The sequence below is a fragment of the Chrysemys picta genome, chromosome 13 (assembly GCF_011386835.1).
Source record: "Chrysemys picta bellii isolate R12L10 chromosome 13, ASM1138683v2, whole genome shotgun sequence".
NCBI classification, from domain to species: Eukaryota; Metazoa; Chordata; order Testudines; family Emydidae; genus Chrysemys; species Chrysemys picta.
The window spans coordinates 12,186,637-12,214,456 of record NC_088803.1 but is presented as its reverse complement, the minus strand read 5'-3'; the positions used below and the strand labels follow the sequence as shown (position 1 = coordinate 12,214,456).

At 44.4% G+C, this 27,820-nt stretch overlaps 3 protein-coding genes across 3 annotated transcripts; 2 read left to right on the top strand and 1 right to left on the bottom strand.

Annotated features, from left to right (window-relative positions):
- The first annotated feature begins 1,689 nt into the window (after window positions 1-1,689).
- Window positions 1,690-2,661, top strand: LOC101953193 (olfactory receptor 5AP2-like). The gene has a single exon (XM_005310424.2). It carries the CDS (start codon window positions 1,690-1,692, stop codon window positions 2,659-2,661), a length of 972 nt encoding a protein of 323 aa, XP_005310481.2.
- Window positions 2,662-7,196: 4,535 nt separating this feature from the next.
- LOC101952908 (olfactory receptor 6N1-like) lies at window positions 7,197-21,396 on the top strand. Its single transcript, XM_065566753.1, has 3 exons — window positions 7,197-7,794; window positions 15,837-15,950; window positions 18,991-21,396. Exon 3 carries the CDS (start codon window positions 19,000-19,002, stop codon window positions 19,954-19,956), a length of 957 nt encoding a protein of 318 aa, XP_065422825.1. The 5' UTR covers window positions 7,197-7,794; window positions 15,837-15,950; window positions 18,991-18,999; the 3' UTR covers window positions 19,957-21,396.
- Window positions 21,397-23,349: 1,953 nt separating this feature from the next.
- LOC101952633 (olfactory receptor 5AP2-like) lies at window positions 23,350-24,315 on the bottom strand. The gene has a single exon (XM_005310422.3). The coding sequence runs from the start codon at window positions 24,313-24,315 to the stop codon at window positions 23,350-23,352; it is 966 nt and encodes a 321-aa protein (XP_005310479.3).
- Between the last annotated feature and the right edge of the window lie 3,505 nt (window positions 24,316-27,820).

Below are 27,820 nucleotides of genomic sequence, written 5' to 3'. Positions count from 1 at the left end.
GTAAAGCAAGTGGGCTAAATATCTTCTTTTAAAAGACAGCTCTGACAAATGCTGCATTTAATAAATCCCTTTGCAGATCAATTCCAATAGCCAGGGGAAAGTGGTTTCAGTGCACAGCCATTATGGATAAAAGCAAGGGGAACAAAGAAAATTGCACTGCAGAACTTTGAAGGAATGGGAAGCACCACAGATGGGGCTACAGAATAAGTGGAAAAGCAGAAAGGATTAATTGTGAAGAATGGGGCTATCCTGATGCTAATCACAAAAAACATAACTTGAATCAATGTTTGTGGGAAAGGCTAGAGAGCAAGGTGCAGTATCCTTGCTTGTATATTCATTGTAACCTGGGGGGAATCTACTTTTGAAATTCTCTGTACAGGAACATTGAAAGAAAGAAAGAAAGAAAGAAAGAAAGAAAGAAAGAAAGAAAGAAAGAAAGAAAGAAAGAAAGAAAGAAAGAAATTAAAGATTTCTGAAAAGCAAAAGGGACTGTTGCTTTTGTGTTTAAAGAAAGGGCTACCTCTTCTGCTTTGATAAGTCTCCATAGCTCCACTGAAGTCTTTGTGCCTACCTCAGCTTATACCAGGTGAGAGTTCTTTGGGCCCCAGCCCTGTAAGACAATCGGTGATTTCCCTTCTCCTCTGAGGGTGCTCATAGAATCCAAACTGCATTTCTATTGCACAGCTCAGCACAGTGATGTGATCAACTCCATGAGGATACCTGGGACATGAAGGAAGTGTGGGTGTGATTAACTATTGTGCTACTCCAAATTTACAGAAGTTAAACTCCATTGATTTCAATGGAGATGCACCAGGACCAAAGTAAATTAATGTAAGGCTATATTAAGGCCTATGGCTACAGCACAGGAAGGCTGTGATTCTCAAAGGATAGATAGATAGATAGATAGATAGACTGACAGTCATTTCCTCATATAAGTAAGAGCATATTAATAATTATGAAATTATTTTATGTTGTGAGCTTTTTCAAACCAGTCTTAATCCAGAGATATCTATTGCTGAGTTACCTTTAATGTACATAAATGTATGTGACCCTACAGGTGAGGACACTAGCACTACCTCTGACTTAATACTTCCCATTATTAAGACCATGTTTTCATTTGCTTATAACTTTGCTAAGCTTTAAATGCCAAGTGTCTAACCTCAAGCTGTATTTATTTATTTATTTTAATTTTCAGCCAAAATGATTTATGCATTTCCAGTAACTAGGGTAGAGAAAGGCACATTGCTTTGCCCATGTTAAAAAATTCTGGTGACCTTTTCATTGAGATGCTCTGGTGCCCACAGGCTCTGGCTCAAGGATTTGAAATTTGGCAGGGTGTGTCTTTGATTCAGGAAGGTGCCTTTTGTCTTCCTTATGAAAATCGCCCAAATTTGGCCAAGTGATAAGCCTTTGACAAATTGCAGTTCACACATGCTTATCACCTACTAGAGCTCCACAACTAAATTTCACAAAGAGTCCCTTGGAAAAATGGTGAGTGATCAGGAATTAAAGTCCCCGTATCATGATGCATACAAACAGAGAGCTGCATCTTAGTTGGACTTTGAACATTTCCTACCTTGACTTAGCAGACTCAGTTATATTCTTGTAATAATGGTGTTTTGTGCCTGTGTGTATAGATGTAATTACATGCTTAGATTCCTTGTTTAAATTTCTGATTAGACACATCCCATGGCAAAAACAGAATGGCGAAATCAAACAGTCATCACAGAATTTATCCTTCTGGAATTTGGGGATCTCCAGAATCTGCAGTTTCCTCTCTTCCTGCTGTTTCTAGTGATCTACATTGTGACCATGGCCGGGAACCTCACCATTGTTGTGCTAGTTGTGATTGATCGGCACCTTCACACCCCCATGTACTTCTTCCTGGGAAACTTGTCCTGCTTGGAGACCTGCTACAGCTCCACCATCATGCCCAGAATGCTGGCCAGTCTCTGGGCTGAGGACAGAACCATTTCCGTTAGCAGCTGCATCATGCAGTTTTACTTCTTTGGTTGCCTGGCTGGTACTGAGTGTTTCCTCTTATCTGTAATGTCTTATGATCGGTATTTAGCCATATGTAATCCACTGCGCTATGCAGCTATAATGAACACCAGGGCTTGTATCCAGATGGCCGCAGGGTGCTGGATAAGCAGCTTTGCCCTCAACAGCATCATTGTCTATTTGATTTTCCAGTTAGTGTTCTGTGGTCCTAAGGAAATTGACCATTTCTTTTGTGATTTCACCCCACTGATCAAACTCTCCTGCAGTGATACCCACTTACTCACCCTAGCTGATTTCTCATTCTCTACCATATGTGCCCTGCCCCCATTTCTATTAACGCTGGCATCCTATGTTTGTATCATCATCACCATCCTGAGAATCCCTTCTACCACCGGGCAGCAAAAGGCATTTTCCACTTGCTCCTCCCACCTCATTGTGGTTACCACTTTCTTTGGCACCCTGATAATTGTCTATATGGTGCCACCCGTCAACGCTCCAATAGATTTAAAGAAAATTTTCTCTGTCTTCTACACTGTTCTAATTCCATTGGTCAATCCCCTCATATATAGTTTCAGAAACAAAGAAGTAAACATCTCCCTGAGGAAATCTGTCAGGAAATTTGTTGTCTTTATGAGGAGGCAAAAAAAATTACTAGATTAAGTTTTAGGTTCAAATGAAATAGGAATAAGTTTATTGGGTCCCACACTCAGCTAGTGTGTTGAGAAGGGTTAGATTTGTGTTGGTAAACATTGATTTTACCATACATGCACTAAGTGACCAAAATATTTTTTCCATAATAACTCATATGTATAGATATGCAAAGTATGAAAAAATGTTGCTAAGAACATAAGAACATAAGAATGGCTGTACTGGGTCAGACCAAAGGGCCATCCAGCCCAGTATCCTGTCTACCAGGGTGAGATTCTGTGGCCTGCATTGTGCAGGATGTCAGACTAGATGATCATAATGGTCCCTTCTGACCTTATAATCTATGATTCTATGATTCTGCCAACAGTGGCCAATGTCAGGTGCCCCAGAGGGAGTGAACCTAATAGATAATGCTCAAATGATCTCTCTCCTGCCGTCCATTACCACCCTCTGACAAACAGAGTCTAGGGACACCATTCCTTACCCATCCTGGCTAATAGCCATTAATGGACTTAACCTCCATGAATTTATCCAGTTCTCTTTTAAACCCTGTTATAGTCCTAGCCTTCACAACCTCCTCAGGCAAGGAATTCCACAAGTTGAATGTGCGCGGCGTGAAGAAAAACTTCCTTTTATTTGTTTTAAGCCTGCTGCCCATTAATTTCATTTTGTGGCCCCTAGTTCTTATATTATGAGAACAAGTAAATAACTTTTCCTTATTCACTTTCTCCACACTGCTCATGATTTTATATACCTCTATCAAACCCCCTCTTAGTCTCCTCTTTTCCAAGCTGAAAAGTCCTAGCCTCTTTAATCTCTCCTCATCTAGGACCCATTCCTAGCCCCTAATCATTTTAGTTGCCCTTCTCTGAACCTTTTCTAATGCCAGAATATCTTTTTGGAGATGAGTAGACCACATCTGTACAAGATGTGGGCGTACCATGGATTTATATACGGGCAATAAGATATTCACCATCTTATTCTCTATCCCCTTTTTAATGATTCCTAACATCCTGTTTGCTTTTTTGACTGCCGCTGCACACTGCGTGGACGTCTTCAGAGAACTATCCATGATGACTCCAAGATCTTTTTCCTGATTAGTTATAGCTAAATTAGACCCCATCATATTGTATGTATAGTTGGGGTTATTTTTCCAAATGTGCATTACTTTACATTTATACACGTTAAATTTCATTTGCCATTTTGTTGCCCAATCACTAAGTTTTGTGAGATCTTTTTGAAGTCCTTCACAGTCTGCTTTGGTCTTAACTATTTTGAGCAGTTTAGTATCATCTGCAAACTTTGCTACCTCACTGTTTCCCCCTTTCTCCAGATCATTTATGAATAAGTTGAATAGGATTGGTCCTAGGACTGACCCTTGGGGAACACCACTAGTTACCCCTGCTTGAGAGCTTATTTGAGTCGAAATCCAATGATTTGGACTTTTGAATTAGGCTTGTTACACTAGAGGAGCAAAAATAAAAATAGTAAAATCAGGTAGGATTTGTTGACTTAAGGCTATTCACTTTGTGTATTTTGACATGAGGTTGACAACTGATATTCTAACAGTCTATAAATCTTTCATTTTTTGAATTTCAGTGTCTGCTCTCATTAAGTAGTTGTTTGATCCTCCACCACATAGTTTCATGCAACTGTGAAAGTATATATATCTTTAAAATAAATATTACAACATAAGAACATAGGAACAGCCATACTGGGTCAGACCAATGGTCTATCTAACCCAGCATCCGGTCTTCTGACAATGGCCAATGCCAGGTGCTTCAGAGGGAAATAACAGAACAGGTAATCATCAAGTGATTCATTCCCTGTTGCTAAGGACATCATCTCTGCCCATCCTGGCTAATAGCCATTGATGGACCTATCCTCCATGAATTGATCTAGGTTTTTTTTTATATATTATATTGACATTATCTGTCAAAATTATTTAACAAATTTGACAAGCCTATGTATAGGAGTGTTGATCCATTGGAGGCTATAGGTCAGATCTCCAGCTAGCATAAATTGGTTTATCTCCCCTGAAGTGAATGTGCCCTATTTATCTTCTGAGAATCTGGCTCATTGCATTAATGTCTCTTATTCTAATAAACTAAGGACTAGATTTTGAAAGATATTTAGGTGAGTGGTGGGATTTTCAAAAGCAGTTAGGCATATAGCCATTGATTTGAATGGATTTTAGCACCCAGATGCCTTTGAAGATCCCACCAGTCACCTAAATACCTTCTGAAATCTGGCCCTAAGAGCCACATTATCAAAGGTATTTAGGAACCTAAAGATGCAGATGGGTGCCTAGTGGGATTTTCAAAAGAATGTAAACAGGGTCAAGCACCTGATCTGAATGGAAGTTAGGCACCTAACCTGCTAAGGAACTTTTGAAAATCTCAGTAGGTGCCTGATTTACAAAGGGATTTAGGCACCTAACTGCCATTTTAGGCACATAAATGCCAGAATCGGGCCCAACTGGGACTCAAAGAAACGCCCCCAGTCAGGTGCCCCCATACCGTGTAGGTACCTAAACTCATTCAGCACCTACATTTCTGCAGTTGGAGGTCCACAGATATCTATGTTTACCTTTCCGCTTCGGTGCATGCAGCCCCACACCAGGAGTGAAGACATCTGTGCCCCAGTACAATTCATAAACTGGGGGAAGACCAGTGTTCCTTTGCCTACCGTTGCTGCAGGACCTGATTTGGGGGGAGACAGAGAACATCCCTTGTAATTCTTTGCTCAAGGGATACTCACCCAAAGCTCTTGATAACTATTACTCTTGGCGAGGTGGTGGCAGGAAATAAGTTAATGGAGACATGGCCATTGTACTGATAGGTGACTGGCACGAACAGTACAATACAAGAGTACTTTCACTTAAAACTGCACTTTATTTTTGTCTCCAGCATTTACATACATCCGCGACAAGTTAGTAAAAATTGATAACTACTGAAGTCTGGAGTAATCTTCGAGTGGTACAATGACAGTCATCCAATTGGCCCTTCTTTCAGCTGCTTTTGATATGGTCTTACACAGTTGTCTTGCCAGCAAGTTAAAAAAGTATGGATTGGATGAATGGACATAAGGTGGATAGACAGCTGGCGAGATTGTCGGGTTCAATGTATTAAACTGCTCCCGGTAGCAATGTACTACTGGAAGCAGTTACTGATAGGTAATAGATTGTAAGAAACTGCTATGGTATAAAACTGCTACCTGATGTAGCAAATGCCTACAGGTAGCAATTTCTTGCACTATATTGTGTGTGTGAAACTGCTACGTGTAGAAATGTGGTATATGTAGCAGTTACCGTTACGTATAGATTGTAAGAAACTGCTGTTGTAAAATACTGTTATTTGATGTAGCAACCTAAACCTCCCTTGCTGCAATTTAAGCCCATAGCTTCCTGTCCTATTCTCAGAGGTTAAGAAGAACAATTCTTCTCCCTCTTCCTTGTAACAACTTTTAAAAACTTGAAAACTGTTATCATGTTTCATTCTTCCCTCATAGGTCATGTTTTCTAGACCTCTAATAATAATAATAATAATTATTATTATTATTATTATTATTTTATTTTATTTGCTCTTCTCTGGACTTTCTCCAATTTGTCTACAGCTTTCCTGAAATGTGGCGCCAAGAACTGGACACAATACTCCAATTGAGGCCTAATCAGCGCAGAGTAGAGCGGAAGAATTACTTCTTGTGTCTTGCTCACAACACTCCTGCTAATACATTCCAGAATTATGTTCATGGAGTCTCTGGCTTTTCTTTTATTTTGTTGGAAAATACGCTTGGGGTCTTAGAGGTTTTGTTTGTTTGTGTGACAGAATGGGGATACAATAATATCCGACTGTGACCTCTCTATTGTATTGAGTGTGAAAACCGTGGCAGAGTTCTGTTCTTTCTCTAGGCCAGCCTGTTGCATAGTTTACCAGACAGCTGCCATGCCCAGGAAAAGTTATACTCATAAGTTATGTTTTGTTTATTTGTCGGTTGGTTAATTTGTTCCTTTTTTCCAAGTATTATTTGTGGTTGGGAGTTTGGAAGGGGGAATTTGCTTAGACGGGGGCGTCATTCCCCCCCTCCCCCATTTATTAGGGTTTCAATGTCATCGTCTCATTGATGAGGTTTTCTGAGTTGAAGGTTTTCCTCCCACAATGCTTAAGGGGTAGAAAGGAGTCTCTGTAGATGTCTGGATGTTTGAGTTCCTACTGAAATGACTATTTTCATGTTTCTGGGATTTATTCTGTTATCAATGATGCGTTAGGGCACATAGAGTCTTACATAAGCATATTTTTTCATTATTTTAACCTAAATAAATCAATGTTGCATCATTCTCATTATAGTGGAAAGGCAGTTTTGAAGAGAAAGGTTTTACATTTTTTCTGAAGTTGACCCTGGATAATGAGGCCAAATGTTGATCCCATTAAAGTTTTCAGTGTGATGGAAAGGGAGTTTGTAGCGGGGTGGGTACCCCGTTCCTGCCTGAGGACTTTAAAACAGCACTGGCAGAGGGCTGGGGCAAAGGGAAAAGCTACTGGGCTGATTGGGGAAGTAGCCACAGCTGGGCCATGCCCCAATCAGGCCCCAGCTGGCCCTATATAAGAGGCTGGGAGCCAGGATCTCAGGAGTCTCTCTCTGCCTTCAGAGAGAGAAGGGCCTGGCTGCAGGGAGCTAGACACAGAGTCCCTGGGTGGAGCAGGGCTGGGGAAAGGCTGGGGAGCTCCAGCCTGGATAGCTCCAGCCTGGATAGCCCCGGGCTGTGGCCTAGGAGAAGGCTAAGGGGTACTGGGGATTGCAGAGGGCAGCCCAGGACTAGGCCAAGGCAGCAGATCCAAACCCAACCTTGCCGATGATGAGTGGCCTATACTGCAGTCTTCCCCAGAGAGTGGGAGCTAGATGGGGCCTGGCAGTGGCCTTATCCGAGGTAAGGTGGGGATAGTGGGTGGGGGTTCCCCTGGGAGGGGAGACCTAGCGTGTGTGTTGGTATTGCCAGGGGGCAGCTCCCAGGGCAAGGGGCACCAGGGTCCTGGGAGGAACACGGAGGCCAGAGAAGAGGACAAGGCAGATCACCGGCTTGCAGAGGGCGCTCCAGAGGCTGGAAGAGCTAATTCCCAGAAGGGACCAGCAGGAGGTGCCGCAGGGGTGAGTCCAGACTTCTACAGAGTTGCTATCTAATATTTTCTCTTATGTTATGCCTTGTTCTTACTCTGGTAAGTAAATCACAGTTTGCTTAGAGAAGGCTGTCTGCTCACTCAAGGAGGGGAAGAATTGCAGGTACTGAACACAGTCAGAAGAGGTGAGAAATCATGGTTGGTGCACTGGGTGCTGCAGGCTGGGACCCATTTAAGAAGGGGAGAATCACATGATTCCACCCTAAGGAAGGGGCAGATGAGGTGGAGACCTACTGGGTTCACTTAGAGATACTAGGGAAGAGGGAGAGGTGCAGCTAGCTCTGTAATAACCATAACAATTGGGATTTAGCCATACACTTCAAAGGGATCTGGATTTGGCCAATGGTTTGCCATCCACCCAACAATCCGACTGTGTCTAAATCATCCCTGGATTGCAGGATGTGGCTATTTATGACCTTGATCCAGGGAGCGAGGACCAAGCTTCATTGGCAATAAACCTGGCTGGATGCCTTCACTACTGAACTGGTTCTTGTGGTCTTGTCATTTAAAATAAATGCAATGAGATTTACCAGAAGCTGGAAATGGGTGACAGGGCATGGATCACTTGATGATTACCTGTTCTGTTCATTCCCTCTGGGGCACTTGGCATTGGCCACTGTTGGAAGACAGGATACTGGGCTAGATGGACCTTTGGTCTGACCTAGTATTGCCGTTCATGTGTAATGTATATAAAGGAAAAGTGTTTCTATGTAACTTTGGTGCTGTGATGTACCCAGCATCCACCCCGTGTTTGAGTCTATGCCAAATAAAAATACCTGAGTGACAATGGCAAGAATCGAACTGAGTTCTTGGGAAGTTGAGTTGAAGGAGGGCTCGGAACATAGGCGTCAATTTTGTGGGGGCTCCAGGGCTGGTGCACCCATGGAAAAACACCAGCAGCCAAGCTCCCCCCCTCACTCTGGGAGGTAGGGGGAGGAGCGGGGATGGGGCATGCTCGGGAGAGGGGGCAGAAAGTGGCAGGGAAGAGGCGGGGAGGGGGTGGGGTTTGGGGAAAGTGGTGGAGTGGGGGCAGGGCCTGGGGTGGAGAGGGAGATTGAGCTTTCCTTGGGTAGAGAGGAAGTTGGCACCTATGGGCCAGAGGGAATTTCAACAATGCCCACCTCACTTCAGTAGAATAGCACTGAGATGAATGTATAATAAAACCAGATTAAGTGTATTAACAAAGAACAGATTTCAGGAATACTGAGATCAGAGGCCCAGAAAATGGTTACAAATAATACAAAAAATTATTATAATCTTCTCATGACTAAAATGTAACTCAGCAGGTTATAATGCTTTGCAAAGACATTTTTCTCACCTACAGCTACTTCGTAGCATCACCGACCCACATGGTTGAAGATCCGCTTTTCCTTAAACACAAAGACTGCTGACTTTTTTTTTCCCCCTTCTCCCCCTCAGTGACGGATAACAAGATGCCCTTTTGTTTCTCCTTATATTCACCAAAGTTCATTGTCTTTGTCTCAAGAGTTAGGATGACCCCTGGGTTCTGACTCTGGTGTGTCCTCTGGTGCCATGCTGTTTCCTCAACTTCCTGATAACTGGGGTTTACAAATGAAATGCTCATTGTCTCTGGCTCATCCTGCTTGATTTACATTTCAGACGCAGGCAAATCAACATTCCTTTGTCCAGGACAAACATGTTTACCAACTCTGCCTCCAAAACACGTTTTAGGAACATATTCCCAGCACACATTCATTATTCTTTACGCGCCATCCATCCATCCATCATGCAATGATATCAATGGCCAGTGTGTCACTAGCTTTCATTTGTTATTTCACATGACATTCCTTATAGATAAATACTAGGACATAAGAACATAAAAACAGCCATAGCGGGTGAGAACAACGGTCCATCTAGCCCAGTATTCTGTTTTCCAACAGTGGCTGGTGCCAGAGGCTTCAGAGGGAATGAATAGAACAGGGTAATTATCTAGTGATCCATCCCAGTTTCTGGCAGTTGGAGGCTAGGGACAGAAAGAGCATCGGGTTGTGTTCTGGACCACCCTGGCTAATAGCCATTGATGGACCTATCCTCCATCAACTTATCTAATCCCAGTTATATTTTTGGCCTTCACAACATGCCCTGGCTATGAGTTCCACAGGTTCACTGCATTGTGCAAGGAACTACTTCCTTATGTTTGTTTTAAACTGGCTGCCTACGACTTTCATTGGGTGATCCTGGGTCTTGTGTTATGTGAAGGGGTAATAATGACAGCAAAGTGTTAGGTGTAGTGAGATGTCAGGTGTAATTTGAGTCACTGTACAGTGGGTCCTCTGCCAGTTGGCACCGAGGGGCTCTTAGCACCCAAAAATATACTGCACTTGGCCAGTCTGGAGGTAAGAGACATGACAGAGCCGAGAAGGCAGCTTACAACTTTTCCCCACTGGATGCAGATAGAAAGACCCACCTTGGTAAAGGCAGTTGTTAAAAGCAGATAGGAAACCAGCTAGATGCCCTCCATGCCCACACACCACCATACTGTGAATTCAGATAAAATCAGAGTGCAAAATGAAGGTGTCGCGGAGTGTGGGGGTCTCAGGGCCCTGCACCCCCGGCTTCCTGCGATTCACCATGACTCTCAGCCAGCCAGTAAAGCAGAAGGTTTATTTAGATGACAGAAATACAGCCCAAGACGGGTCTTACAGGCACAGACAACAGGACCCCTCCTCAGTTGGGTCCATCTTGGGATCTCAGGGCACCCCAGCCCCTTGCGAGGTCAGAGCCCTGTCTGCCTCCCAGCCAGCTCCTGAAACTCTCCCTTCAGCCTTTGTTCAGTTTCCTGGGCAAAGGTGTCACCTGGCCTCTAACCCCTTCCTGGGTTCTCATGTTACATGCTCAGGTATTCTCTGTCGGTCAGTCTCCCATCCCCCAATGCAGACTATCCTAGCCACACTCCCCTGTCAGCATTCACAGACCACAGTAAGAACAGTCCCAGTTCATCACATCTCTCCCCCCTTCGAGACCGAACTGAGCAGGGTCACTTTAGCCAGTGACCTGGGGAAGTTCGAATCTACCCCCATTCCCGTGGATGCCCCCGCATCCCTCCCATTCCTTGGTGAGAATTACACCAGGCCCCTCCAGGTTCACCCCCCCCCTTAGGTCGGGGTTGCTCGGTGGCACTCGTAGTTCGCATGTGGGAAGGTTTCTGCAGCCTGTGCCCTTTTCCCACCCCAATACCCCTGGGGTTCCAACTGGGCTGGGGTCTTCTCCCAGTGTTCCAGTCTGGAGGTCTGTGATTTGGGGCCTCTTGGTTCATAGCCCCCCTTTTAACCTTGTCCACCCTCATGAAAGGCTCCTCTATGCTGGGTAAGGGTCCTAAAGCCGTTTTCCCCTTGTCCCGGGCCTTCCTCCCCCTCTGACAGGGGTCACGGGATCGGCAGTACTGTCGGACAGTAACAAAGACCCCAGGCCAGTAAAAGGTCCGTAGCAGCCTCTGCTGGGTACGCCAGGTTCCCTGGTGCCCTGAGAGGGGAATGTCATGGGCCCAGTACAGCAGCTGGTGGCGATACTTCTGGGGTACCACCAGCTGCCTCCTGATCCCCCCTGACTCCATTTTCCCTGGGGGAGCCCATTCTCGGTACAGGAACCCTTTCTCCCACAGGAACCTTTTCCGGCCACCTCTCCCCACGGTCTGTACCGCACTGAGGTCGGCCAGGTCCTTTATCTTCCACAAGGAGGGATCTTTCTGCAACTCAGCCTGGAACTCAGCAGCTGGGACAGGGATGGCCACCTGCTCTCTCTCGCCGGCCGGGTCTGAAGCCGCAGCCTCCCTGAGCCATGTCCCTGCATGTTCCCTCCCCACCAGGTTAGGGTCCTGCACCTCGGGCAAGGCACCCTCCCCAAGGTCAGGGCGCCGTGCCCCTCGCTGGCTCTGACTGCGGGTCACAACCAGTGCACCGTGGGGGTTGCTTGACCAGTCCTCCAGGTCCCCCCCCATCAACACCTCAGTGGGCAAATACGGGTGTACCCCCACATCCTTGGGGCCCTCCTTGGCCCCCCACTTCAGGTGTACCCTCGCCACGGGCACTTTGACTGGTGTCCCGCCCACCCCCGTCAGGGTCAGGTAGGTATTGGGCACCACCTGCGCCCGTATCCCAGTATCCATTGATCTTCCTCCCATCCACCTTCAGGGGAACAAGGTACTCTCTCCGGAGGGACAGCCCCGCTCCCACCGTATAAACCAAAAACCCTGAGTCTGGAGCATCCAGCCCCCCAGAGGAGCTGGCTTGGAGCTCTCCTCCCTCCTTAGCAGGTGTTACTCTGCCAGCACCCCTTCCCTGGGAATGCTGCCTCTTGCCCGGCTGGGTGTCTACCCAGTCAACCCTCTATGGGTTTGGTCTGCTCAGTCTGTCCCTGAGCCTGGGGCACTGGGCCCGTATGTGATCTCTCTGGCCACAGCGATAGCAGCCCATGTCCCATGGACCCCTCGAGTGCGTCGGATGGACCTGACGCTGGATGTTCCCCTTTGGTGGGGGTTCTCCCTATTTCCTCGCTGGGAGGTCCCATGATGATTCTCTCTTTGCGTTGTGGCAGGACTGTTCCTTTGGGACTCCTCCCGGTTATCCCCTGCCCGACTGTTCACAAACTCGTTGGCCATCTGACCTGCATGCTGCGGGTTCTCTGGCTTTTGGTCCATCAACCATCACCTCAGGTTGGATGGGCACTGCTCATACACGTGCTCCAGTATGACTAGGTCAAGCAGGTCCTCTATAGTTTGGGCCCCAGCCATCCACTTGCGGGCATACCCCTGCGCCCGGTTGGCTAGTTGTAAGTATGTGACCTCACAGGTTTTACGCTGACTCTGGAACCTTTGCTGGTACATCTCAGGGGTCAACCCAAACTCGCGGAGCAGGGCCTTTTTGAACAGTTCGTAGTCCCCCTCCGCCCCTTTCAGTCGGCTGTACACCTCCCTGGCTGTGGGGTCCAGTGAGGGGATGAAAAACTGGAGCCTGTCTGCAGGGTCAACCTGGAGCAGCTTGCAGGTATTCTCAAAGGCCGTCAGGAAGGTATCCATGTCCTCCCCCTCCTTACGCTGGGCCAGAAAGCACTTATCAAAGCTCTTTGCAGTCTTGGGTCCCCCCTCACTCACCGCAGCCGGGGCCCCACTGCTCCTCAGCCTGGCCAATTCCAGCTCATGCTGACGTTGGTTCTCCTCATGCTGACGCTGTATTTCCCGTTCTTCCCGCTCATGCTGACATTGGTCCTGCTCATGCTGACGTTGTTTCTCCTTCTCTTCCCGCTCCTGCTTCAGTTCTTGCTGCCTTAACTCAAGCTCTTTCAGTCTCAGCTCCCTGTCATATTCCAGTCGCATCGGCTCCCGGGATGGGGAGCTCCACCGGGACGATCCCCTGCTGGCCGCCGGGGTCAGGGTGCCCTCGGTATTCGCTGGGCTTCCCCCAACCCCTCCCCTAAGTATAGGTAGGCAGGGTCTCGGGATGTCCTCGGCAGCAGTCTGACCCCTCCCAGCCATGTCAGGCCCCGGGGCCCACGCTGCATCCACAGTGCGGCTTCTCTCAGGGACAGGGCTCGGTTCATCCAAGCGATCCCTCTCCTCCAGCTGGGCAATTAGCTGTTCTTTGGTGGACCTCCCAATGCGCAGCCCCCTCTGCCTGCACAGCTCCACCAGGTCACTCTTGAGGCGTTTAGCATACATCCTCCGGCTGGCCACTCGCCGGCCTGTGCTCTCCGCTTTCCGCCATTCCAGGGGGACCCCTAGTGTGCCAGCCCTTCTTCAGGTCACCGCCTCTCTGCCAGGGTCGAGCTGCAGACTCCTCCGCCCCGGGACCGCTCGCTGCGATCCCCCAGGGGACCCTGTTACTGCAAAAGTCCTTCTCACTGGTCACACACTCCCAGGGGTTAATCGCCCCCTGAAACCGTCTCTCTCTGATTCTTCAGCCCACCTGGTCCCCGTCGATCCCCCTTCGTTTTGCTGCTCCCCAGTCACTTACTGCAGGAAGCGCCATCCCCGGGGTGCAGTAGATCCCACCACTGCCACCAGTTGTCGCGGAGTGTGGTGGTCTCAGGGCCCTGCACCCCCGGCTTCCTGCGATTTACCATGACTCTCAGCCAGCCAGTAAAGCAGAAGATTTATTTAGACGACAGGAATACAGCCCAAGACAGGTCTTGCAGGCACAGACAACAGGACCCCCCTCAGTTGGGTCCATCTTGGGGCCTCAGGGCACCCCAGCCCCTTGTGAGGTCAGAGCCCCGTCTGCCTCCCAGCCAGCTCCTGAAACTCTCCCTTCAGCCTTTGTTCAGTTTCCTGGGCAAAGGTGTCACCTGGCCTCTAACCCCTTCCTGGGTTCTCATGTTACATGCTCAGGTATTCTCCATCGGTCAGTCTCCCATCCCCCAATGCAGACTATCCTAGCCACACTCCCCTGTCAGCATTCACAGACCACAGTAAGAACAGTCCCAGTTCGTCACAGAAGGGTGGATGGTTCTGAGCTTAAATCAAGATAGTGAAACTTGAGATACTCAGGCATTTTACCCTATGACTGGAGAACTGCAAATATAGAAACTATATAAAAAAGGGTGTGGGGGGGGGAAATAATTCAGGATCTACAGGCCTGTTAGTTTGATCTCAATTTCTCAATTGTTTGCAAGCTCTTAGAACAAATATTGAAAGAGAGGCTAATTAAAGTCATAGAGGTAAACTGTAAATGGGATCAAATACATTATGGTTTTACTAAAGGTAGGTCATGTCAGACTAACCCAATCTCTTTCTTTGAGAAGATAACCTATTTTTTCTGTCATAGTCTGTGAATTACTACAGAGAATTCTTACCCAGGTGTCTGACTGGTGGGTCTTGCCCACATGCTCAGGGTCTAATTGACCACAATATTTAGGGTTCAGAAGGAATTTCCCCCCAGTTCAGATTGGCAGAGACCCTGGTTTAATTTTGGGTTTTTTTTGGTTTTTCTCCCCCACCTTCCTCTGCAGCTATGTGAAAAGGGGTCACCAGTACAAAAGATTGAGAACCACTGGACTAGATGATCATTATGATCCCTTCTGGCCTTAACGTCTGCAAGTCTGAGACTCTACTTGGCTCTCTCACACATTCACTATGTGACTTTGAGATGCTGTTTAATCCCCCCATGCCTCAGTTTCCCCGGTGCATAATAATAGTCCCCTACCACACTTGGATGCAGGGAGAATAAGTCCATGAACGTATGTGACACTCCCAGATGCCACATTGATAGGCATATTAGAGCATAGATAATGAAAAGGGTGAGGTCACTAAGATTTGTGTAGACATTTATGTCTCCATAGAAGTCTGGGACCTGAGGCTGGGTGTTTGAAATGTGCCTAAGTGAGGTAGACACTGAAATGCCATCAAAAGGCATTGGGAATGCAAGGCCTAACTCACTTAGGCCCCTTGAAAACTTTCAGCCTGAATGTCCTCTCTCATCCTTCCCAGGGTGAAACAGAGAATACAATATGTGAGCTTTTCACAAGTGTCTACATGATTTAAGAGCAGAAGTCCATTTGAAAGTCAGCAGCATGTCAGGAAAATCCCAAGCATTATCTGATATCTTACACTGAGTACATGACCAGCTGTCACACCCTCCCTTTCTCTCTCCACCCTGAAGACATGGGTGAGGGACCCCACTCTGTGTTTTTTTTTAAGAGTCTCCTAAATAGCAATTGGGTGGGAAAATGTGCAATAGGTTTCTTGTAAGTCTCTTCTTGGACTGTAGCACCATAATTGGAGGTGACCAATGACCTCATCACATGCATGTAGTAAGGAAGGCCATTTCCTCGGAGGGTAGCAGTTTGTCTCCATTCCCTCTGGTGTTTGTACCATCTACAGCACTAGTGTGTTGAGTTTTCCTTCTCATTAATCAAGGTAAGCATCAAGGGAGATGTCACCTTCCCACAGAAGGGATAAAAGAGAAATCTGGAGAGGGTCTCTCTTGTAGGAACTGGGCACAAGGCAAATAGCATCATATAGAATATTCATAGTAGATCTCTTTCCTGGCACTGTTGAAGAACGTGAAGCAGATGATGGAAGAAGATAAACTGCAGAACCAGTATCCTGGTCTCTGAATCACTGGGGAAAGGGACGGTATCCGAAAATCAGCCTTGCATAGAACAGATTTAAAGGTAAAACATTTCCACCATTTCTGTTTCAATTAAATCATGGGATTTTGAAGTGGCAAACGTGAGCTAAGGCTTCCCTCACTGGGGTGTTGGGGAAGAAAGGTCTTTAATGGGCCAGGAATGGTCTTTAACAGGCTAGGAATATTCAATGTGTTGTGTCAAAGCTATGTCTTATCATGCTTCTTCTTCTCCGGAATCACTGTGAATGTTGAAGAATGTGAATAATTGACTGATATGAATAATTTCATGGACCAGACTAAAATGAGGAATAATTCCATTATTATATGAAATTGAATTAAAAGAAGATACACATGTCAAGCAGGTCAGTAAAACATACAGAAGGGTTCAGAGGTAGATAGATGTGTACGGGGATCTTTCTTTCTTTCCCCATACACATCTATCAATCGATCCATCTATCTAACCATTTCCATACACCTCTCTGCTCCCCTGTTTCCTCTGTCTGTCTTTATTTCTGTCATCACTATAGACTCCCTGCAGAGTCAAAATATTTTTTTTTAATCCAGAACACTGAGCTAAAAACTCTAGCTATAATAGCAGATTGGGTGCAATCCCATTTAAATCAAACCTTCTGGATATCTTGACCCTGGGATGGAGACACAACCCTGAACGTCTAGAGAAAAAAGAAAAAGAATTACAGTAACTCCTCACTTAACGTCATCCCGGTTAATGTTGATTTATTGTTACTTTGATGATCAATTAGAGAACATGGTGGTTTAAAGTTTCGCAATGCTCCCTTATAACTTGTTTGGCAGCTCTCTGCTTTGTCCACTGCTTTCAGGAGGAGGAGCAGCCCGTTGGAGCTAGCTGGTGGGGGCTTGGAACCAGGGTGGACTGGCAGCCCCCCTATCAGCTCCCTGCTCCCCTAAGTTCCCTGTGTGGCATCCATCCAGCAGGCTATTAATTGCAGGGCAGTTCAACTTTCCCTCTCCGCACTGCCATGTGCTGCTCCCGTCCTCTGCCTGGGAGCTCCCTGCCTGGGGAGGAAGAGGGGTGCTAATGTCAGGGTGTCCTCCTCCCCCCACTCCTGCCCCCGCTCCTGTACCTTTATCTCCTCAGAGCGGGGAGACGACACAACAGGGCTCAGGACACAGGGAACTTGCTGGCAGCACCTGCTGTCTTAACATAATGATCTACTTAAAAATGCAGTGTACTTAGAGTGGGGTAAGCATACTTAAAGGGGCAAGGCGTGTCTGTCTCACACACACACAGTGTGTATCTCTGTCTCTCTCTGCCATGCTGTCTCCCCTCCCTCCATTCGTGCTGCCTGGTAGAGTGTGAGGCTACGTTAACAACAATGTGTTAACCCTTGAGGGCTCAGCCAAATGCTAGTTCATCATTTAGCGGTAAGGCATTCCCTGGGAAATATCCCACCCTCTGACTTCACCACCTGAACCAAGCTTCACAATCATCATTTCTGTGTACAGTATTCAATTGTTTGTTTAAAACTTATATATATATATATATATATATCTTTTGTCTGGCAAAAAAAAATGTCCCTGGAACCTAACCCCGCCCCCCATTTACATTAATTCATATGGGGAAGTTGGAATAGCTTAACTTTGTTTCACTTCAAGTAGCATTTTTCAGGAACATAACTACTATGTTAAGTGAGGAGTTATTGTAAAGGCAAAAAGTAGGAGAAGGCTAACATAAATTTGTCTGGGTTTTCTAAAAGATCTACTCTAGTTCAAAGAGGAATGACTTCAGGGAAGTCCTATGCCTGTATGTCCAGACTGCACATGATTTCAGGTCCAGGCATTGTAAGCAATGCAGTCTGGATGCTCAAGTGCAGGCATGGAAACACTGAGTCCACAAGCCCAGGTCCTCCTACACACCCAGGTTTATAATGCAGTGCAGACATATCTTATGAGCTGCAAGGTCAGACTGTTCGATAGTGGTCTGTATCAAATGCTCCTGAGGAAGCAGAGGAATTATATAACACACTTCTTCATAATCCCAGACAGATATTCATTGCTTTAAACCCTGAAACAAAGGTATTTATTTCTCTTATAAAACTATAGATGATCTAATGTACTTGGGCATATTCTGATGATTCAAATCAAAATCCAAGTCTTGTGTTGACATTAAGACTGGTCCAAAGATTTACATCCAAAGTTTTCTAGACCGGAAAACTGAGCTTTCTCCAAACAGGTCTGCTTTCCTGCAAAAGTCTTTCATTTTTACTTGGAACAGCAAAAACACAAAATAAGATAACATTTTCAGGCAAAAACAGAAAATGTTTTGGTTTGGGGTTGAAAAATGTTCAGTAATTTTCAGCCAATTCAGTGCCCAAAGCAAAAATAACTAACAATAAATATTTAAAAAAATGTTTTGAGGTTTTAACTTTATTTCAACTAAAAAAACAGCATTTCCTTGGGAGAAAATGTCTGTTGACATTGTGAGGGATGGGACACTGATCAAAACACTCCTCCAATCTTCTGTATGAACTGTATGGCAGTTCTCGTGTTCCATTTTTTAATGCCTAAGTGTAATTATGATCAACACTTCAAAAATGGTAAAGAGAGAAATCAGTGTATCAAAAGGGAGAGATAGGGAGATAAAGAAAGAGATCAGGATTGAGAGGTCAACTCAATAGCTTAGAAGAATTGTGTCCGATCCTCCTTTAAAAAATGGATGACATTAAGGGTTGTTAGTATATAATGGTAAATGTCTATCTCCTGAAACAAGAAAAACAAAACCCAAACATGATCAGCCTAGGAGATTGTTTGTGCTGTAAAATATTAGGCGTTTAGGGTACCAATGAGAATAAAAAATGAAACTATCAGAGTTCTGTCAGGGATACGGATCGGTAGAGAATTTGTTTGATCTCTTCTTGGTGAAGGTGGGGAACTAGAATATGCATAATCCAAAGCAGAAGGTCAGATGATGCATCAGCGGTATGGACACATCACCACAAGGGGAAATGGGGGACTAATAATTTGTGCAATGAAATAGATGGAGTATATTGAAAAGTACCCTGATGGTCTTCAACTGCCAGTTCAGTTTGTTTTCTCTTCCAAAGGTAGAACCCATGGCAGACATGGAACTAGGAAATGAAACGGCCGGCAAGGAATTCATCCTCCTGGGATTTGGAAAACTCCCTGAACTGAAGAGCTTTCTCTTCCTACTCTTTCTACTGATCTACATTGTGACCCTGGCTGGGAACATCCTCATTGCAGCATTAGTTGTGGCTGATCAGCACCTTCATACCCCCATGTACTTCTTCCTGGGGATTTTGTCCTGCTTGGAGATCTGCTACACCTCCACCATCCTGCCCAGGGAGCTGGCCAGTCTCCTGACTGGGGACAGAACCATTTCTGTTAGTGGTTGTTTTATACAGTATTATTTCTTTGCTGGCCTGGCAGCTGCAGAATGTTACCTCTTATCTGTGATGTCTTATGATCGGTATTTAGCTATATGTAAACCACTGCATTATGGAACTGTTATGAATGGCAAGTTTTGCCTCCAGTTAGCAGCAGGGTCTTGCATCATTGCCTTTGTGGTTGTCACCATATTAATATGTTTGATGTCACAATTAACTTTTTGTGGTCCCAGTAAAATTGATCATTTCTTTTGTGACTTCACCCCAGTGGTCCAACTGTCCTGCGGTGATACCTACTTGATAGAACTTGTTGCTTTCTGTTTTGCTTCCATAGATATCTTTCCCCCGTTTCTATTAACCCTGACATCCTATATCTATATCATAGTCAGTATCATAAGAATCCCATCCACTACTGGGAAGCAAAGGGCATTTTCCACCTGCTCCTCTCACCTGATTGTCGTTACAACCTTCTACGGGACCCTAATCATGGTGTATGTTGTACCAAAAACACATACATTGAGAAACCTGAACAAAGTGTTCTCTGTCTTCTACACAGTCCTGACTCCAATGGTCAACCCCCTCATCTACAGCCTGAGAAACAAAGAGGTCAAGGAGGCTTTGAAGAAATCTCTCAATAGATTTGTGGCTTTTGTGAGAATTTGGTGACACTGAGCTAACTCATGTAGGTTACACTAAAAGGTGATAACCTGAGCTGTGTTTTTGAGTCTAAAAGGCAGTCACTCGATGTCTTGATCCCTGTCATAGGCCTGGTCAATTTGGCTCACTCTTAAGAAACCACTGAAATCAAAGCCATTTGTGTCTGCGGCTTTCATTTGTTCATAGATCCATATATTTAAAAGCCAGAAGGAACCACTATGAGCATCTAATCTAACCTCCCCTATAAAACAGGCCAGAGAGTCTCACTCAATGATCCCTACATCCCAAGAAACTGGTGTGCAACTAGAGCATGGATCCGGAGCTGCTCTGTAATAATTTAGTAATGTCATATGTTCCTGGTTACTGAGACTCTTTTTCTGTATGACAATATGGGGTTAACTCAACAGGCAACTGTCTTAAAAAAATACAGTCAGGAAGGAAAAGATAAGCCACCTTTCCACAAAGCCTTAAGGGACAATGCCAAAGTTATTAACTTTGATGATTTTGGCTTGATCTCCTACTGACCCTACAGGACTGTTTTGAGACGGCTCAAAGGCCTGTGAAAATAGAAGATCGAAAGAACTGCAGCAGGTCCTAAGGTCCTCTGTTAATAGTGGATAGTAATTTAAGGGGAATCAGAGTAATATACATAACACCACAGTGCGGGCATCTAAAGAAGCTAGGTATTCCTAGGTCAATAGCAGGGCTGGTAGGGCTTTAGAAAAGACACACGTGCATATAGCCTAGATCCCATTGATTTACAATAGGACTTAAGCACATAAATCACTTTGGCGTTTTGAACATTTTATCCATAGTCTATATCATTATTCATTTGGACATTGGAATACTACATATGTCAGCTTCCCAGAAGCTACCATTTTGTGTGGGATGCTTCTTTGAAAGCATCTTCTTGTTGTCATCTCTTTCCCTCAAGGGAACTGGTTTGTTTGCTTCAGCTCTTGAGGATGAATAAGGTTATCTCTATATTTCTCACTACAAAACAAAGAAGACAATTGTTCTTCCTAGCTAACCACACAGACATACCTAAATCTAAAAACACGTTAACAATGTTGTGCATCCAAAGCTTTGCTAGCAACAATCCCCACTGATCCTTATTTGCGTCTCTCATAATTGCACTGTTTTTCAAAACAATAATTCACGAAATACTACATGGGGAGAACATGAAATATAGTGATGAATCATGATTTTAACTATTGGAAGGATATTTGTCTATGTTATAATGGGTGGATGGAATGAAAATGTAACAGTATGTACAATGTCACTGATACAGGTCGGATTCTGACCTTAATTAGACTGATGGAAACAGGAGGGAAAGGCTTTGACTTCAGAGATCCATATTCAGGTGGAATTGAGATCAGAATCTGATCCTAAATGCACTTAAGTTGATGAGATAGCTGATCCTTTCGGATCCCTCACCCCCCACTGCCCCAATGCCCATTATACAGTATAGCCGCCCCTTCCCTCCCCCACCCTCTGCTCCCCCCTAGTGCCCATTATACAGTATAGCTGCCCCTTCCCTATCATTACCCTCTGTTGCTCCTTATTAACCATTACACAATAATAATTTAGGTGAACCCAAGCTGTCAAACTTTTTCATGCACTAAGGCAAACTTTTCCATACCCCCATCAAACATTTCACACCCCTCTTAGCATGCCCCTGGCCAATCAGTGCTAAGGTCGTGGCATAAATCCCACCCCAAGCATGTGTTGGGAGGTACAGGCAGGCCTTCCGGTGGCAATTTTTCCTCTCCCCTAGGCCAATCAACATTGAGATGGGTCCAGGAATCACACCCCTCAACATATGCCGAGACCTCTCCCCAAAAGCCAAGCACCTCAGGTGTATGTTTTTATATCTTGCCTGAACCATCCTGAACCACTCGCCCTAACCCCCACTGAGAAGCAGTGAATCAAAAACATTTGTGCAGAAAACCCCATTGAAGAACCAGGCCAACGTGATATGGGATTAACAAATTATTCCATATCTGTCACACCCAGCATATGTTCCAACTCTCCTAACTTTCACTCCCATGATTTGGTTAACGGGCCAGGCTTTGTCCAGTGGGCAGTAGAGTCAAAGCATGTGATCTTGGTCCCATTGAAGTCAAAGCCAAGACACAACTTCACCTGTCAATTTTAACAGTAGAAAGGAGCCTTACGAGGCTGTAGAATTTCACTAACTGATTCCTACATCAAACATCTGGGTGAGTATATCTGTGAGGAGATCTCTCATCTTGCAATAACTTTCCTACTAACAGCTAGATTTGGCTAAGGATTTGAGGCTGGCATTTCCTGACCTCAAAGCAAGAGCCTTGTATTTAGATCAGTGGTTTTCAACCTTTCTTTTTTTCATTTACACACCCCTAAAAATGTTTGAATGGAGGTGTGACCCCTTTTGAAAATCTTAGACGTAGTCTGTGGACCCCCAGGAGTCCACGGACCACAGGTTGAAAACCAGTGATTTAGACCACCATGCCACTTGCTGAATGCTTGCTGAAGTATATGCTGGTTTGAGCTGGTGAATTGTAATGTGCAGAATAGAGAGAAGATTTTATGTTTGTGCTGTGTGTGTCATTTTGTTTTGCTTGTTGACCTTTTTCAGTCTTGATTTCTCTACTGCCACAACTGATGTCTGAAAATTAATGCACATAACTGCAGATATTATGAGAATTTCATTAACTGAAAGGAAAGACAGAGAGACAACAAATAAGTGATATACTTGTCTTTGTTTTTGTTTCATTATAATTGAAATATAAGTCAAAATATTAAAATGCTACATAGACAAGCACCATGGACATCCATCAGGTAAATTATCTTTTCATCGAGTTTTATATTTAGCACCTTCAGCCCTAGAATGGATCTTGTCTGTTGCAATCTTGGTCAGATTTATCTACTCCGTTTCAGATCCTCCACATTGTGGGGCTCATTATTTAGCCTCCTCTGCACCCCGAGACCCCCACTGCCCCCCACAAACCACCCCATGTACCCCACAGGTGATAAGAGAAGCAAATACCTGCCCTAAAGTCAATGCAGCTGTCTGAGAACTCAGTACACCCTGACATTCTCTTATGGTGGTGCCAGATGGTTTGAGTGTTCATCAACCTAGATGCAGCCCAACCAGACTATTTAAAACATAAGGATTAATTCTCATTTAATGAAGCCCATCTGAAGTCTTCTGATCACCATGGACCAACCAATCAGCTGGTTTAACCAGCATAGCTCCATTGACTTATGTGGAGACCTGGTGAGAATTTGGTCCAATGAATTTACTGAGGGCTTTTCTGAGGCCTCCTTGACCTCTTTGTTTCTCAGGCTGTAGATGGGGGGTTGGCCAGAGCTAGAGGTGTCCGAAATAGTGCCTCCTGGTTAATAAATCGAGACTCATTATTCCAATGCATTAAAACATGAGAATGCAAGATACTTAGTGTAAAATTTTCTCAGGGCCTCCTTGACCTCTCTGTTTCTCAGGCTGTAGATGAGGGGGTTGGCCAGGGGAGTCAGGACAGTGTAGAAGACGGAGAACACTTTGTTCAGCTCTCTCAGTGTACTGTTTTTTGGCATCACATAGACTATAATTATAGTGCCATAAAAAATTGTGACCATGGCGAGGTGAGAGGAGCAGGTGGAAAAGGCCTTTTGCCTCCCGCTGGTGGAAGGGATCCTTAGAATGGTCACTATGATGCAAACATAGGATGTCATGGTTAACAGAAATGGAACCAGGGTTTCCATGGAAGAAAGAATCAGGGTCACCAGGGTGGTCAGGCTGATGTCACTGCAGGAGAGTTTAATCATTGGGGTGAAATCGCAAAAGAAATGGTCAATTTCATTTGCGCCACAGAAAGTTAATTTTGACACCAAAAATGTCATTATTGTACTGCCCAGAAATCCACTGATCCAAGACCCAGACGCCAGCCAGAGGCAGTTCCTACCATTCATGCAGATGGCATATTGCAGTGGTTTGCATATTGCTAGATACCGATCATAAGACATCGCTGCTAGCAGGTAACATTCTGTAGCTGCCAGGAAACCAAAAAAATGAAGTTGCGTGATGCAGCCGCTAACAGAAATGGTTCTTTCCCCAGTCAGGAGACTGGCCAGCATCCTGGGAAGGATTGTGGAACTGTAGCAGGTCTCCAAGCAGGACAAATTCCACAGGAAGAAGTACATGGGGGTATGAAGACGTCGATTAGCCATAACTAGGGCAATGATCAGAATGTTCCCAGCCATGGTCACAATGTAGATCGCTAGAAACAACAGGAAGAGAAGAACTTGCACTTCAGCGATATTCCCCAATTCCAGGAGGATGAATTCTCTGATCAACGTCTGATTTCCCCACTTTCTTTCCTCCATTCAATGCAGCAACCTCAATAAAGAAAAGTAATAATAATATACAAATATACCAGCATAACTAGAATCAATATTCAGCCAGTTCACCTTAAAATGGCCAAGAAGCAAACTCAGTCCCCCACCCCACTCTTCCAGGACTAAGTTAATACTCATTTTAAAATGTTGTAAGGAAACAGGAATGTAACAATTTCCACACCACATCAAATGATAGTTTCTTATTGTCTTGTATGTTGTCTCCATCAGTAGCCAGAATCCGATTCTATAGATGAGCATGTAAAAGAAGCAGTGAGAGGCAAAAAGGCATCCTTTAAAAAGTGGAAGTTAAATCTTAGTGAAGAAAATAGAAAGAATGGAGCATAAACTCTGGCAAGAGAAGTGTAAAAATATAATTAGGAAAGCCAAAAAAGAACTTGAAGAATAGCAAGCCAAAGACTCAAAAAGTAATAGCCATTTTTTTAAAGTACATCAGAAGCAGGAAGCCTGCTAAACAACCAGTGGGCCACTGGACAATCAAGATGGTAAAGGAGCACTAAAGGACAATAAGGCCATTGAAGACAAACTCAACAAATTCTTTGCATCTGCCTTCACAGCTGAGGATGTGAGAAAGATTCCAAAATTGAGCCATTCTTTTTAGGTGACAAATCTTAGGAACTGTCTCAGATTGAGGTGTAATTAGAGTAGGTTTTGGAACAAATTGATAATTAAACAGTACTAAGTCACCAGGATCAGATGCTATTCACCCAAGAGTTCTGAAGGAACTCAAATGTGAAATTGCAGAACTGTGGTTTGTAACCTATCATTTAAATCAGCTTCTGTACCAAAGGACTGGAGGATAGCTAATGTGGCGCCAATTTTTTAAAAGGGTTCCAGAGGTGATCCCGGCAATTATAGGCCTGTAAGCCTGACTTCAGTAAAGGGCAAATTGGTTGAAAGTTTAGTAAACAAAAAACAGAATTGTCAGACACATAGATGAACATAACTTGATGGGGAAGAGTCAACGTGGTTTTTGTAAAGGGAAATCATACCTCACCAATCTGCTACAATTATTGAGGGGAGTCAACAAGCACGTGGACAAGGAGTATCCAGTGGATATAGTGTATTTAGATTTTCAGAAAGCCTTTAACAAGATCCCTCACCAAAGGCTCTTAAGCAAAGTAAGCTGTCATGGGATAAGAAGGAAGGTCCTCTCATGGATTGATAACTGGTTAAAAGATAGGAAACAAAGGATAGGATTAAATGGTCAGTTTTCAGAATGGAGAGAGGTAAATAGTGGGGTCACCCAGGGGTCTGTAGTGGGACTAGTCCTATTCAACATATTCATAAATGGTCTGGAAAAAGGGGTAAACAGTGAGGTGGCAAAATTTGTAGATGATACAAAACTACTCAAGATAGTTAAGTCCAAAGCAGACTGTGAAGTGCTACAAAGGGATCTCACAAAACTGGGTGACTGGGCAACAAAATGGCAGATGAAATTCAGTATTGATAAATGCAAAGTAATGCACATTGGAAAACATAATCCCTACTATACATATGAAATGATGGGGTCTAAATTAGCTGTTGCCACTCAAGAGAAAGATCTTGGAGTCATTGTGGATAGTTCTCTGGAAACATCCACTCTATGTGCAGCGGCAGTCAAAAAGCAAACTTAACACCATTATTTGGGCTTGATAGAGACTGGGAATGGCTGGCTCACTACAAAAGCATTTTCCCTCTTTTGGTATTGACACCTCCTCATCAATTATTGGGCAAGGACCACATCCACCCTGGCTGAATTGGCCTTGTCAACACTGGTTCTCCACTTGTAAGGTAACTCCCTACCCTTCTTGTGCCAGTATATTTATGCCTCTATCTGTAATTTTCACTCCATGCTTCTGAAGATTTTTTTTACCCACAAAAGCAATAGATAATAAGATAGAAAATATCATATTGCTGCTATATAAATCTATGGTTTGCCCACATCTTGAATACTGCATGCAGATGTGGTCGCTACATCTTTAAAAAGATATATTGGAATTGGAAAAGGTTCAGAAAAGGGCAACAAAAATTATTGGGGGTATAGAACACCTTCCATATGAGGAGAGATTAATAAGACTGGGACTTTTCAGCGTGGAAAAGAGACAACTAAGGGGGAATATGATAGAGGTCTATAAAGTCATGACTGGTGTGGAGAAAGTAAATAAGGAAGTGTTATTTACTCCTTCTCATAACACAAGAACTAAGGATCACCAAATGAAATTAATAGGCAGCAGGTTTAAAAAAAACAAAAAACGTATTTCTTCACACATAGTCAACCTATGGAACTCTTTACCAGAGGATGTCATGAAGGCCAAGAGTATAACAGGGCTCAAAAAAGAACTAGATAAATTCATGGAGGATAAGTCGTTCAACAGCTATTAGTTAGGATGGGCAGGGGTGGTGTCCCTAGTCTCTGTTTGCCAGAAGCTGGGAAGGGGCGACAGGGGATGGATCACTTGATGATTACCTGTTCTGTTCACTCCCTCTGGGGCAGCTGGCATTGGCCACTGTCAGAAGACAGGATACTGGGCTAGATGGACTTTTGTTCTGACCCAATATGGCTATTTTTATGTTCTTATGTAGAATCCTTAAGAGGACAATTACAAGAGATAGGTGCCCAACTCCCATTGATGTTCAATTAAGTTGGATGCCTAACTAACTTTGAAAATCCCAGCCATGTTAGGGAAAGTTTATCCCCAACCCCCGGCAGTTACTTGATGACTTATGCCCTGAAGCATGGAAGCTGATATTCTTTGGACATTTTCACCTAGCTAGTGCAGGTGTGGATAACCTTTGTACCCACAGAAATGGATTATCTTTTTCTGTCTCCTACTGTCCGTAATTTACTTAGGCAGTGAGTTTCCACAGGCTCAATCCACATGATGTAAAAAATATTTCCTCCTATGAATCCTAAATGAGCTAAGTACAAAGTTCAGTGGCAACGCTTTATGAAAAAGAGTGAATAGAAGTTCATGGCTGATCTATTTGATACCATCCTTTATTTTACTTACCTTTTCTTTTTCCCTCTTTGTCATTTTGGCAGGGATTGTCAGAGGAGCCTAAGGCAGCTATACAACCAAATTCCACTGAATTTCAAAGGAATTGGTTTGCCTAACTCCCCTAGATTCCTTTGAACGTCCCTACCATTCTTCTCAAATTAAAAGTAAAATTTCCAGAGAACACTATTTGATTTAGGACCCTGAATCCTATTTTCCAAAGTGCCTAAGACACGTAGCAAACTGATTTCTATTGAATTTTAATAGCACTTAGTATTAAGAGCCTAAGTCCCATTTTCAAATGTGTCTTAAGGCCAGATTTTCAAAGGCATCTGGGTGCCAAACACCCAATGAAATCAATGACTTTTCAAAGGCATCTAGGTGCCTAGATGCTTTTGAAAATCCCACTAGGCACCTAAATACTTTTAAAAAATTGTCCCTAAGGCACTTTTGAAAATGGGACTTTGGCTCTTAAATACTTTTGAAAAATTTACGAG